Source organism: Glycine max, chromosome 4 (assembly GCF_000004515.6).
Source record: "Glycine max cultivar Williams 82 chromosome 4, Glycine_max_v4.0, whole genome shotgun sequence".
Taxonomy (NCBI): Eukaryota; Viridiplantae; Streptophyta; class Magnoliopsida; order Fabales; family Fabaceae; genus Glycine; species Glycine max.
In genome coordinates this window covers 15,214,075-15,229,611 of record NC_016091.4, presented here as the reverse complement: position 1 = coordinate 15,229,611, position 15,537 = coordinate 15,214,075, and the positions used below count along the sequence as shown (strand labels likewise).

General features: G+C 30.4%; 2 protein-coding genes across 2 annotated transcripts; one reads left to right on the top strand and one right to left on the bottom strand.

Annotated features, from left to right (window-relative positions):
• Positions 1–554: 554 nt before the first annotated feature.
• On the top strand, positions 555–6,445 carry AREB3-1 (ABA-RESPONSIVE ELEMENT BINDING PROTEIN3). Its single transcript, XM_003523857.5, has 4 exons — positions 555–757; positions 2,775–3,698; positions 3,798–3,869; positions 6,113–6,445. Exons 2-4 carry the CDS (start codon positions 2,901–2,903, stop codon positions 6,191–6,193), a joined length of 951 nt encoding a protein of 316 aa, XP_003523905.1. The 5' UTR covers positions 555–757; positions 2,775–2,900; the 3' UTR covers positions 6,194–6,445.
• A 2,344-nt stretch (positions 6,446–8,789) lies between these two features.
• Positions 8,790–9,700, bottom strand: LOC100305483 (dirigent-like protein). The gene has a single exon (NM_001249114.3). The coding sequence runs from the start codon at positions 9,613–9,615 to the stop codon at positions 9,034–9,036; it is 582 nt and encodes a 193-aa protein (NP_001236043.2). The 5' UTR covers positions 9,616–9,700; the 3' UTR covers positions 8,790–9,033.
• Between the last annotated feature and the right edge of the window lie 5,837 nt (positions 9,701–15,537).

Here is a 15,537-nt window from a genome sequence, read left to right as displayed (position 1 = left end):
TTTTAAGAAAAATGAGATTTTTGTTCAAAACATAATTTTAAATTATAAAATTTTATGTGAACATTGTTACTACATTCAATAAAATTAAAAAAAGATAGTACAAAATAATTTAAAATGAGTTTCAATATCAATATAAAATATGAATAAGTTAAAAGGTATTTATATATTATATATTAAACAATTTTTAATATAATAAACACTTTTTTTTTATTAAATATTCTTAAGTTTGATTGGACTCAAGTCTTATAAAGAATATACTTCTAATTAAAATAAAAATTGTTAAAAGTTACGTAGTTTATAAAAAATTATCATATCATAATGATAATCATAATATATACATAGAGAGCATATTTAGTAGTAACATAAATAATTAAAATTAAAACAAACAATTCAAGCTAGTGTGACTGTGAAGTAGGGCTTATGGTTTAGTAGATGGGGGTGCCCTCATGCTATTTTGTCCTGGAGAGAGAAAAAAAAAATAAAAAGTAGTAATGAAACTGAACGTTGTTTTTAAGTGTAGAAAAGAAAAGAGAAAATGGAAATTTGTGATTTGGTTTTGTCATTCTCTCTCTTCACTCACACCTAACTGGCTATTGTCATTGTCTTTCTCCGACCACATTACATCATACAATACATGCACTCACAACACACACATTCATATTACTCTGAGGTTTTGGTTTTGTTTTTCAGACACTCTCAATCTCATTTCTCTCTTCACTCATCAGATCGCTGTCTCTCTCTCTCTTACACACACAAGGTACTTTTCCTTTTCATACTCTTTTTCTTTCTTTTTGTCAAATGCAAAATTATTTGTTAGACCACACTCTTTATTCTCACACACCCTTCATTATCATTCCATTTCTGATGTTCAAAAATTGGACTTTGTCACTAACAAATAACGGGTTCTGTTGTGTTGTGTTGCGTTGGGTTTGATCTCATTCTGCCACTGAATTGGTTGCATGCAAAAGGTTGTTCTTTGTGTTTTTTTTTAACCCCATCCTGTGTTCTTCAATTTGTTTATTGAAAAAGTTTGTTTTGAATTCTGGGTATACTTTAATATATATATATATATATATATATATATATATATATATATATATATATATATATATATATATATATATATGCTCTTATTGTCTTTTGTTTCTTAATTGATCTTTCTGTGTCTGTTTATTCTCATTTATTTATTTATTTACATTTTTGGAGTGGAATTTCCAAAGGACCTTTGTGGTTTTGAATGTGGGGTTTAGGGTTTCAATTGGAATTTAGTTGAGGTAGAAGTGTGTTTGAGCCTGCATGCAAGTGATCAATGTTCTTAGTGCCCTTTTTGATGTCTGTATGGAGAGAAATGGAAGAATCTTTTTGTTTTTCTATGAGAATAAGAGTGAATTTCATTTGCTTAATTAAATTTCTGAGTGATTCTGTGAAATGTTAGTCTGACAATTTGTATTGGATCCCCTCCTGCCTCTCCAGTACAGAAAATAAAATTAGAGGCACACAAAAAATAGAGAAAAAAATAACTAATGGAAAAATGAAGAGAAAGTAAACAGAGATAGAGTGGCTGGAGAGAGTATTTGCTGGAGAGGATCAGGTCTCAAGGTTTTTAATTGTGGTCCGGGTTGGCAGTTATGGTGGTTTTGTTGTGATTCCCCACAAATGCAGTTGATGTGGCAGCTATTGCGGTCATGATGCGGGTGGTGGTGACTTCTTGTGGCTGAAAGTGAGGCTGTAGACTGTTTTTTGAAACCTTGGTCTGGCATGTTTGCTGGGATTAATTTTGAATTAGAGATAGAGAGTCTAAGTGCGTTTACAAATTGTGGTCCCAGTTGGCGGTTGAGGTTGGTTGTCGTTTAGTGTAGTTCTTTGATGTTAAGGGGAACTGCCGACAAATGCAGCTAACCTGGCAGCAATTTCGGTCATGAAGCGGTTGGCAGTGGCTTCTTGCCACTGAAATTATGGTGGTAGACGGTTTTTTAAAACCTTGGTCTGACATGTTTGTTGGGATTCATTTTTCTTTATAGTTTGCCTGTCCTCTGTTTTGCCCTTGAAGATTAAGTTTTGAAGTTGATTCTTACTGTCTCTGGTTGTCATTTTATCATTCATTTAATTAAAGGGACAAAAATTAATTCATAATGTGTTTGGAACTACATCCATGGCCCACATTGAGAAAGAATGACGTGGAAGTTACAACTACTGGCATTGCGATTTACGCGTTTTTCATGTTGATGTGACACGTTTCATGTTGATATGACGCGGTTCCAAACACCCTCTCTCAGTTTTGTCATTTTAATATTATGTTAGTGTTTCCGTTTTCTTAAAATAAGGCTTTGTCGTTGTTGTTGTTTCCGTTTTCTTAAAATAAAATAATTGAAAGTGCTGTTAAATTATGGGTTCTCACAGTTTTGCTCTTCTTGTAATGGTTTGAATCCTTTGTTTCAAATTATTGTGATCAAAGGATGTTACTGCTCTATCACTGCATGCCTATGGATTCAATTTTTCTGTCCCTCAATTGAAAATGAACAGCTACAATAATAACAGCATAATTCTTTTATCATTAGATGGAGTATGATGCCATTGTGTTATGTCACAAATTAAATTTTCAGAAGAAATAAAGGGCTCAAAGTTTTTTTTAGTGTTTTCTTTGATCTTCCATGTTGACTCATTCCTTTTCCTTTTTCTTAGAAAGTATGCAAGGGCTGTAGTTTACTGCAGATCATATGAACTTTTAAGCTGATCACCATAGAGATGCTAATTTCAAATTTTGTATTCATCAGGTTCTGATTTTATTGGGGCATATGATTGAAGATTTTGATCTGTTGCTTTTACCCTTTCAGTGGTAAAAGTTATGAAATACAGATTGAATTCTTAACTCTGATAATTGGTTACTGGGGATTCGAACTATGGGGTCTCAAGGTGGTGGTGATAATAATGGAAAACATTCCCAACTCCAGCCTTTGGTGCGGCAAAATTCAATGTATAGCCTCACACTTGATGAAGTTCAGAATCATTTAGGTGACTTAGGGAAACCACTGAGTAGCATGAACCTTGACGAACTTCTAAAAAATGTGTGGACCGTTGAGGCAAACCAGTCCACTGGTGTGGACATTGAGGGTACAGCTCAAACTAGACAAGCTGCGCTGCAGCGTCAGGCTAGTCTTTCATTAACTAGTGCTCTAAGCGGGAAGACTGTTGATGAGGTTTGGAGGGATATACAACAAAGCAAAGATAACAAGGATAAGAAGTCTCAGGAGAGACAGTCTACATTGGGAGAGATGACTTTGGAGGATTTCTTGGTAAATGCAGGGGTTGTAGCCGAAGCATCTACTAGGAAGAATACTGGTGCTACAATTGGCGTTGATTCAAATGTAGTGGCGCCACAGTTTCCTCAGCATGGTCCTTGGATACAGTATCCACAACCACAATATCAACATCCACAACAAGGTTTAATGGGGATTTACATAGCAGGCCAGAATATAGCGCAGCCGTTACACATGGGAGCTGGTGCTGCATCAGATGTTCCGTATGCAGATGGTCAGGTGGCACTCTCTTCACCTGTTATGGGAACCTTGTCAGATACTAGGAGACCTGGGAGAAATGGGGGCACGCCAGAGGACATGATAGAGAAGACTGTTGAGAGGAGGCAGAAGAGGATGATCAAGAATCGGGAATCTGCTGCTCGTTCAAGAGCAAGGAAACAGGTGAGTGTTATCTTTCTTTTGAAGGCCATGTTATAGTTTTTTAGTTTCAAGCGGTTCCCCTTAGTAAATATCCTTAACCTGAATGATAACTATAAACAGGCTTACACAACTGAACTGGAGCACAAAGTCTCACGTTTGGAAGAGGAAAATGAAAAGCTGAGGAGACAGCAGGTTTGTTTCTGCTTTGAAGTTCCAAAATTTTTTCTGTTAATTCAAAGTGCCTAATAAAGCTTGCAGTATATTGAGTAATATCTCCTTTTCACTATGTACAATAACCAAATAAATTTGAACAATCTTGATTGGAACAGGAAACTCTTTTTAACATTTTTTTACACTCACCTCCCCTCCCCTCAAAAGATTAAACTAGTTATCAGTGTGTTAACTTAAATATTGGATAAAACTCTTAGGTGAAGCTGGATGTGATTAGTTTAATTAATATATGTTGATGTTTTGATGGGCTGAATTCTGCAATAACATGATTGACGGGGTTTTTTCTCCACTTCTCCCCCATTTTCATTCAAGGGAGATAAGGCTTCCCTTATTTCCTTCTCGGCTTTACATTGTATTCTGTTTTTTTAAGGAGCTTTTGATTTGAGAATCTTGTTTTGAAGGATAATGGGTCATGGTGATTGTTGTTTCCATTGTGATTATTTATCCATATAATTTGGGTTGACATTCAGCTTGATAACATTATTAGTAATCTATGGTAATTATGTTATGCTTGATTGAGTTTGATGAGTTTTAAATTTTCACTACTAGTAATTCAAAATAATCAGACTCAAGACAAATTTGTTCAATTTTTGTTGTTTTTTAGTCTTGCTAATGTTTATGAACAAAATTATTTGGTGATCTTTGTCTTGGTTTAGTTCTCCTCTGCTGCTCATAACATAAATTAAGTCATTACAAATCATTATGCTAACTGATTGAGGGTTTTGTGACTTGTATCGTTTAAATTGGAATTCCTTTCTTGATTAATTGTGGTAGACTAAAATGACTTAAGGATGGAGCATTTGATCAACATGATATCCTCAATACATTTAATAAATATTACTTTGTACATTTTAAAATTTGATTCTAAACTTATTTTTGGTTTCATTCTTAACTTTTTTTTATGTGGGTAACTTTATGAATATTGTTTCACCTGATCTGTTCTAATGGGTATTTGTATCTTGATTTATAACAATTATGATACTTTAGAATCATTGTGAGTTTGATGATTCTTTTTACTCCGATAAAGTTTTTGTTTTTTTTGGCTAGACACTTCTTCTATAGTGGCTATTACATTAATTCATGGAAAAGTAAAACTTGGCTTCCATTAGGAGCAAAAACTGGAGAAAGAAGGTTTGAGAAAGTTTCCTTTTGTTAAGCTTGGTTTTTAGTAGGGATCACAATCAAAGTCCTATCACATTAGTGAACTTTGTAGAATTATTACAACATCACGGTTGCTATCTATCTTGATGTCATGTATTGATGCATCTCCCTTATTATCACTGCTCTAGCTTCTAGAGATATATTAAGAAGATTTGTTAAAAAAATATTTGAGTCAGGTTCTATTGTTGTGATGAATATATAGAAACAATCAATTAAAATGTGGCTCAATTCTTGTGCTAGATATATAACCATTCTCGAGCCTTTGCTTAACAGCTTAAGCTTCTAAGAGAGTTGGTCCTTGATATAGTATTGAAGTCTTTATGAGTAGGCCAGGAATTTTATCCTTGCTGCCAATTGAATTTCAGCACAAGGTAGGAGTGTTTTTGCTTTGTACACGCCCAGGATCGACGGGATCTTGCCCAAGGAGTGTGTTAGATTTGGTACTTGGCAGTTTGGATTATCAGATGCAATTATACAAAGATACTAAATTAATCTTACTTAAGGGGTTTACAAGTTTCAAAATTTGCCTAGTTGTACCTTGTGGCAATTAATCTCACATGGCTATTAATTATTATTGTGTGATCTGTCTAGCCAACTTCACCTAATGGAACAAGACTTTGTTGGTGTTGTAATTGTAAAACATCATCATTAATTGCCATCTTACATGGTTACATTTTCAAGATTGGTGTTATGTATCTTGAACTATATGCTTATTATTTTCTGTTGATCCATGTATTTTGGTTTCTTGAGGATTGATTGGTATGATTGTATACTTTTATTTGTTGGTTTCACATTCCTCATTCAGTCTCCTGCAATGGAATTTATTGGTAAGAAGATCTTGAAAGGTTCTACATATAAATCCTTCATCTAGAACAAAATCATTGTTCATGAACCTTGTTGAATTTATGTAGATGGTTTCCATAATCATCTCTGCCTATTCAAATCATGGAAATGAATTTTCGTATTGTGGTCTTTAATGCATACTTGCTTCCTTGTGCCTTTTTTATTGGACATGTTCATTGATTTTTCTCCTCAACCTGTAGGAGCTAGAGAAAATGTTGTCAAGTGCTCCACCTCCTGAACCTAGATACCAGATTCGCCGAACATCATCAGCTTCATTCTGACATCTGTACCTGTAAGGACAGGTTTGTAGATATGAGGCATCAAGGGATGCTTCCTTTAGTTTAATGACAGTTAACAACAGACTTCTAGCTATTTGATGCATTTGCATCCAACAGCTTATTTGTTGTTCTTATTAGGCTCGTCTAATTATAACACCTCAGTGAAATCCTTGTAGTAAAAATTTCCTGGGGAAAATTGTAGTTTTACCATTCATTATATAGCCTTTCTAATCATAGGTTGAGTTTATTATGAAATCTTGATAGTGGCTAGAATCTAGGATGAGATGGTATGCTTGTTGAGCTTTGCAATTTTTCAAGTTACCGAGGAAAAAAAGTTGCTCTTAAAGGGATATGAATGGGAAATATGAACATCAACCATTATGAATACATAAAATTTTAAGCCTTTTCCATCTCGTTTTTCCGTTTAGGGACAAAATTTGTTCTAGAGTTTAAAATATTGCATTCATGATATACTAATGTGGGTTGACCCAAGTGGCTAAGGATTTGGTACGAACTCTCACTGTTTTTTATGGGTGAGTTCGAATTCTTTTGATGTCACTTTTTTGACTTGGTGGGTAACCTTCTTCCTAAGAATACCTCTTGATGTTCTGGGATTAGTTGAGTAGTTGTAAATGGGTGGAATTGTTTGTGGTTTGAACCAGTACAGTAATCTTCAAGGCATGTCTCTGTTGACAGTCTAAACATGTCTTTGACGCCTTATTCAGTAGTTTGGGGGTGTTTTTTTAGTTAGGGGTGAAAATATGTTAGTCTGCTCAACAGAGAATTACAATCTAGCCTACATCATGCCAAGCTAGGCCAGACCTTTTTTACTAACTACCTAGGCTAAGGCTTTTTTGAAAGCTTATTTGATTAAAAAGACTAGGTTTTAGGCCATTCAAAAAGTGTTATAGGCTTTATATATTGTCTTATTTAAGTTAATATAGGCAATAATCTTTTGTTAATATTTATTGTTATACTATTTTTTTATAATGTATCAAAATTTTATGTTGATTTGCCTTTTTAAATATTTTAAGCATTTGACCTATCTAAAGAATTAAGCCTATAAGCTTATTAAAAGATAAATTTATGTCCTATTTAGAGGTATTATTGCAAAATAAACTTTGAAAAAGTTATTATTAAGGTAAAATTAGACCTTAAAAATAAGTTTATAAGGGAAGAGACATTTGTCAAAAGTACCCAAAGTGTTTTTTAAATTAAATTAAAAACCAAATTCACAAATCATTTTTTCCTGATTTTAAAAATGAATGTAAAGATATTTTAAATTTGAGTTAAAAAAATCAAAAACTTATAATCACTCCCAACAAGTCCTTAGCTAATTATTATTTTTTATTCGTAAGGATTGAAGAAAGATAACAAGAAATTTATAATTTCATATACTTTGCTCAATCAACTAAACTAGATCTCTTTGTTAACTAATTAAATCTAACATTAACCTAAGTATCTAATGTAACCTTCAACTAGTTATTTTCATACATATAAAAAATTCCTAAATTTTCATTATACATGTTTTAAATCTTTAAGCTTTCTAAATTTTGTTCCCAAATTTTATTTTCTCTCTACGTGCACTTCTCGCGCTGCAATATCTATATATAAATAAAATAATATTTTGGCTTGAAAAAGTTCACACACAATTGTAACTTATCTACATCCATGACATCTTCTAAAACTAGGCAAGTATAATTGATTTTAATTATTTTAGATTATTTAAAATGTGATTATAAACTATAAATAAAACACTAGCAAATGGAATCAAGCAATGTTTTAAAAATGGTATTGGTAATTGACAAGGAACCACTGTTCTAACCGATCAACTAGTTTTATAACATAAAATTCAAATTTTATATATATATATATATGGTCTTACGGTAATTCTAAATTCTTTTAGAATTACTCTTTTTTCTCATTTTTTTTTGAATCAAACGAATAAATTTAATGACTTATTATAATCATTAGATGTTAAGAAAATGAATAATAAGGATAAGGATGTTAAGAAAATGAATAATAAGGATAAGAATTAATTTTAAAAGAGATATTCTTGAAATAAGTTAATCCCTCTTTTATATATATATATATATATATATATATATATATTAGTGTTTGCAGTAATTTTTTGTATTATATATATTTTTACACAAGAGACAGATGCCTTGGATCAGGTTTTGAAACTCTGTAATCAAGTAGTAATTTATATATTTATTTTGCAAATAAGTAATAGAAAACAGAATATGCACGACACACTAATATTCAATTTTACTATAACTTTTTTTTGCAATGAAAATGTAAATTCTTTGCACCAGAATTTCACTTTAATTTATTCAAGTTTATAAGTTTGTCATTAAATTTAATTAAATAATTTTTTATTTAAATTCTTACTTTACAAATACAAAGTTTTCAAGAATAGCTGCAATAACCAATAACACTAATAATTATTAAAATGATATTAATTTTTTATATTAGAAAAACTGGAAAAGGAAAGTTGTTACAATGACTATTAACAGAGGAACCAAATTAATTTATAATTGAAGGGATTATTTTTCAATTTTTGATTGCCAAAAACTTATTTGATCGATTATAATAATTTTAGGGGACTAAATTAATTGATCCATTTTTATTTATTTTTTGTTTAACCCAACGGATATAAAATATTTTCCCACAGTGAGAGTTTTGTGTACGTCTCCCTGCCTTCTAGCCTCTACTTAATACAACATGCACGACGACTGCTGCTGCTTAAATTTAAAACCTACTCACTTTTCAAGAGGGATATCCTCTTAAGGACCTTAAAAACACCGAAAATAAACCTACATAAAGCTTCAACCTATTTCTCAAACATGCATGACAGTCACGTTGTATTCAACAATTGCAACACCACCGGTGATGTCATACACATATGTCGTAAGCACAGCAGAACCCCTTGCATATTTGAAGATCCCAGTACCCCCAACAATTGGCATTTCTCTAACTTTTATAAATGTAGGGTTTCTGCCAAGAATGCTGAGGGTGCTGCCATTGTAAATGCCCAAAGTGAAGAGAAAATTTGTCACCATGAGCAACCCAGGCTCATGTTGTGAAGCCAAAGCGTATATTCCCTGAGATCTTCCCACAAGCTTTGAAGTTGGACTTGGTCCTTCAGTTAGAGGGTCATCCATCATGTAAGTAGCCCCAAAACCATGAATGGACCCCTTAGGAGGCAAAACAGTTTTCATAGCAGTTGGGTGTTCCCCCGTTATGTTGTTATGGAAATAGAAGTGGAGTTGGGTGAGTTTTTCTTCCACGGGTTCTGTGGATGGATACTGTTTTGCAAACACTTCACTAGTTGCGGGTAAGGAACTTGACATGATAACAATGAGATGGAAGCCAAAGAGGAGATACACAACTGAAGCCATCTTGGTACTACTTTTCGGCATGTTAGCCAATGGTTGCAAACAACTATATATATAGGCAGAAGATATAGGTACCTTGTGGAAAACTTTATTAAAAATGATTTTGTGTAATTTATTTTAAGTAAAAATGGGATTAAATAATCCATGCAGTTAATTGATGTAATTTTTTATGTACTACAAAAAACGATTTGTTACACGTATTATTAATTGAACCAATCAATATTAAACACTTCATATGATTTCTTTTTATTTTTCTATTGCATCATAATACTTCTCTCTTTTGTCTCTTTCTCTTACCATGTCTCATTTCACGTGCATGCATGAACATTACTAAATCCCGATAATGACTTGTCGCAGGTGCCTTGTTCTTCTTTTTTACAATTGCAGCAATACTGCGCCCAGGGAGATCACGGGTGCGTCTAAAAAAATCACTGATCCAGTGCATGTGCATGCATGGCTGGTCATCTCATTTATTGTCACCATTGCCAATGGGAAATCGAGTTGCCACCTATATCAGTCAATCAATGATAGCGGAGGTTCCAAAGGAAGCTTGAACAACATAGAAGACAAATCTGCGACAAGGAAAACCTATATTCTAACCATATTTTCAGTTTTGGTTTATAGTCTCATTAGTCTACACATCTCCGTTATTTATTGGGAGTAGAGAAATCCCTGTTTTAATTTTTATTATTTTCATAATTAATTATTAGAGATTAAAATCCTTATATATGTAGTAACTTGAAGCTAAATTGTGTAGAGAATATATATTATTGACATGCCAAGGACACTACTAGAAATTATACATATTATATTGGGTTATTAACATTGATTTATATGAAAACTAGTTTAGTACCGTACTCATGCACTTGTAAGTTATAAAACTAAATATATAGTATAGTTGTATATATTTGATTGTAAACGTAGAACTATGAGAACAAAAATTAATATGATTGAGATATATAATATATTTTTATAAAATAACACGGTTTATTTAGCTTGAATGATATTTATGGTTATTCATGTTTTAAAATTTTATAAATAATTAAATATATATATTTAATTTTACTTAGGTTATTGTTGTTAGATATGTTGTTAGTATATTATTTACAAAAGACTAAATTATGAAGTAAAAATTTAAAATTGCTAACATATTGAAATGTATTTGTGAATATAACTATATTGAAAAACAATTGCAAGATTAATTTGAAACATCAACTTGACAATGTTATATGATAAATGATTTAATAAAAATATGAGAACAAATCAAAGTAATTTTTTAAATTTTGAAAACAAAATTAAACCCTAAAAATAAAAAATAAAAAAGTATTTAATCTTATGTTTATATATAATTATTTTTTAAAAATATATAAAAATGATGATTAAGATAAACATGACAATGGAACACTACGAGATTCTATGTTATTCCTCATACTTGTTTCCTAACATCGTCTCCATCCCGTCCAATGAATATTAATAACAATAGTAATAGTTGGACATGAGCATAGACACTAAAAATTATCTGCTATATAATATAGTAAGTTTTCTCAACATCACCCATAGAAATCATGTTCAACAAATATGTTATTACTAAGTCAGTGCAATTAAGTTCAACCACCATTTTAACAGTAAACCAAGGTAGTTACATTAAATATCATTTACTCCCATATCATGAGCTTTTCATGAAGTGTTGAGTCATATCAACTTAGTGTATTAAGTTTCTTTAAAACAATTTTTATTAAAAATAAATTTTGCGACATCGACTTTGTGACATCTAGAGATTGGACCTAATACTTAAAAATAGTCCAAAAAGAGAAATGAATGATAGGATAATTATTGATGTATATAGATCGTTCCTATTAGTGTATATAGATCATTTCTAGTACAGACCAAATATCAAAATGACACTGTTTTCATATAAAACAATATACTTATATTACTATTTTTTTCATAAAAAAATATTGTTTATTATCATAAGAATCAAACCTAGATGTTAAGGAATTTATAACAACTAACACAAATTATTTAACTGATTGATTTGAATTCTTTGATGTTGACTTTAAGTATAGTAAATAATAAAATTTTGAAAAACTTTTCTATTACTAATAGATGTTAAAATAATCAAATAATATTGAATTTAATATTATACTTAAATTTTATCTTTTTTTTTTATCAAATCATCTTGTAATAATTATATATTATTTCTTTGAAAAGTTACTAAATTAATCTTATTTTAATTTGTTTTTGTTATTTTTTTATCATAAATCTCATATTTCTGTTTGCATACACCCACTTTGTTTTTTTAATCACATACAACCACTCTGTTGAATACATCTATATAACATGACAAATATTATATACTATTTATGTTTTTTATTTTACCTTTTTTTGGGTGCAACTATTCATTATAAAAATTGAGTTAAGAAATGAAACTAAAGAAAAGATAAAATAGGTTGCTTTATTTGATCAAGAATATGTTGAATAAGACAATATATTTTTAATCAATTTAGATATGAATTTTATTTTAAATTATTGTTTCTTTCGTACACAACTACACATTATTTAATAAATTTTTAATATATCAAGTTATAGATATGATAAAAAAAATAGTACATTTTAATTTAAAAATCTTGATCAAATTAAATTTAAATTATTTTTTTTCACAACTAATATCAATTCTACTATGTAGATATTATATAGTAGAATTTTTATTTGCAAAATTATAATAACTTTTTTATAATAAAAATTTTATGTAATAATTCACCAACATTTGTGTTTAATTTGAATCATTTACCTACAGAGCACAAAACAAGGAAGAGAGACGAGGGATTAGGTCCAGTCATAATTTTAGTGAGTGCACTTATGTTCAACAATTTTCATAGTAAACCAAAGTAGTTCCATTACATATCATTTCTTCCGTAACATGCACACCATGCACACAACAACTGTGGCATTTCAATGTAATTTCATTCAATGTTCAATAATTTTAGTAAATCAAAGTAGTTTCATTACAACAATTATGTTACTACTAAGTCAGTGCAATTAAGTTCAACCACCATTTTAACAGTAAACCAAGGTAGTTACATTAGATATCATTTTCTCCCATATCATGAGCTTTTCATAAAGTGTTGAGTCATATCAACTTAGTGTATTAAGTTTCTTTAAAACAATTTTTATTAAAAAATAAATTTTGCGACATATGACTTTGTGACATCTAGAGTTTGGACCTAATACTTAAAAATAGTAGAAAAAGAGAAATGAATGATAGGATAATAATTGGTGTATATAGATTGTTCCTATTGGTGTATATAAATCGTTTCTAGTACAAACCAAATATTAAAATGACATTGTTTTCATATAAAACAATATACTTATATTTCTATTTTTTTTCTTTCATAAAAAACATTGTTTATTATCATAAGAATCAAACCTAAATGTTAAGGAGTTTATAACAACTAACACACATTATTTAACTAATTGATTTGAATTCTTTGATGTTGACTTTACGTATAGTAAATAATAAAATTTTAAAAAACTTTTCTATTACTAATAGATATTAAAATAATCAAATAATATTGAATTTAATATTATACTTAAATTTTATCTTTTTTTTATCCAACCATCTTGTAATAATTATATATTATTTCTTTTAAAAGTTACTAAATTAATCTTATTTTAATTTATTTTTGTTATTTTTTTTATCATAATTCTCATATTTTTGTTTGCATACACCCACTTTGTTTTTTTTTAATCGCATACAACCACTCCGTTGAATACATCTATATAACATGACAAATATTATATAGGATAAATAGCCACTTTTGTTCTTGAATGTGTAATTCGATGATAAATGCGTCCTTGAAAGATGAAAATACAAAATTTAATCCCTGAAAGTGTAAAAAGTGCGACAAATATGTCCTGCCGTTAACTTCTGTCCGTCACCGTTAATAAAATAGTCTACGTGGCAGGGAGGGACAAGTTTGTCACTGAAATAATTGCTAACATGAATTGCCAGCATAGAGACATATTTGTCATAGTATTTTTTTGACTTTTCATATTTCCACTCCGCTGACAAATACGTCCCTGAAAGATGAAAATACAAAAATTAGTCTCCAAAAGTATAAGAAGTGTGACAAATATATTCGGACGTTAATAATGAATTGTATAAGAGAAAAATTATGGAAAAGAGATTAAAAAACAGTAAAATAAAACTTAAGATTTGAACTCTTATATTTTGATTATCTATCTATTTATCCATTTATCAAATTGTTAATTAGTTTTTGATTAATCAATATAACTACTTATTTTCCAAAATAAAATAAAATAATTTAGTTTTATGATATAAAAAAATTGAGTTACCATTTAAAAAAATGAAAGTCTTTTATTTCTTGAATTTTTTTGTTTCTTCAATTAATCACTAATCTTTATTACATACTCTGCCACAGTATGTCAAATGAAATGCAAAAAATTACAAGAATTATGAAGAAAAGTGAAGCTTCAGCACCAGGCCCAATCCAGAGGCGCGCTCAGCGTGCTGCCTGCGCTAAGCACGCAAACAAGCACTCGCGCTAAGCACACAACACACACTAAGCATGAAAATGAGCACTCGCGCTGAGCGAGAAGAGCGTGCTAAGTGCGCGTACGAAGGCCCAAGTCCACTTCAGCAACTATAAAAAGAAAGTCAAGTTAGGGGAAAAGGACACACTGAGTCTCAGAGCACTCTCACTGATACCCAAAGTCTGAGAACTCTTCCTTAGGGAATTCTCTTCTCTTTTTCACCATTTTCTCTATTCCCTTCTTCCATCCCTTCTCCTCCACCAATTCTTATACCACCATTTCAGTGTAAGGCCCTCAATGGCCATGAGAGGCTAAACCCCTAGTTAGGGCCTGACAGGCCTAAAAAGCCAAAGCGATGTATGATGTACTCTTTATTTATCAATGCAATCGGTGTTTTCTATCCTATTGTCTTTTCTATTTATATTCCATGCATTATTCATCTTTCCATTATTTTAGGGGTTAGGTGCTCGATGGAGGGTAGCTCTTAATAAAAATATAAAGAAGATATGCATGTATTAGTTTTAGGGGTTAGACACTCGATAAAGGATAACTTATAATAGAACAAAAAGAAAAGATATCATAAGGAGGTCATTGTTAGACATAGGATGATAACTTTATGCCCATGCATTCAAGCACACATCTAGAATCAAGGCTTCATGCATTTTATCTATTGACTCTTTGCAAAGGAATTTGGGAGATAGGTAGGTAAAACAGGTTTGTCATCATGAGGCATCAGGGACAAGTAATTGAATAGATGTGGGTAGGATACGTTCACTGAAATTGATAAAGAAAAATCCAAAAATCATACATCCTAGGCAAACAAGGCATGTTAGTTCCTAACATTTGCATTCCATTGAATTCCCTACTTAATTCTTTACTCTCTACTATTTATAATTTCCTGTTATTTTTTACTATTCTTTCTTCTATACCTCTCTTTAATTATTTATTCTCTTATAAATTGAAAAGTATACAATAAAAGTACAACACAAAATTCCTGTGAAATTCGACACTCGTATTTCTGAGTTTTACTACTTGGACATTTGGTGGACTTGCCAAACTATTAACAAATTGTGATATGGAATAATTTTAAAGATTAAAAGTGATAAATTTAGTAAAAATTTGATAAAATTATAAGATATAAGATAAAAAGAATTAACAACAAAGATTAAGGTTTGACAAGGAAATCAAAATAATAAAAATATATATATTAAAAGGAAATTTAAAAAATATATTGCATAGGTATTAAACGAATAGGAGCAGTAAATTATAACTCAATAATAATAATAATAATAATAATAATAATAATAATAATAATAATAATAATAATAATTAGTCTCAATGTATTATTAACGTCCAGATATATTTGTCATACTTTTTATACTTTCAGAGATT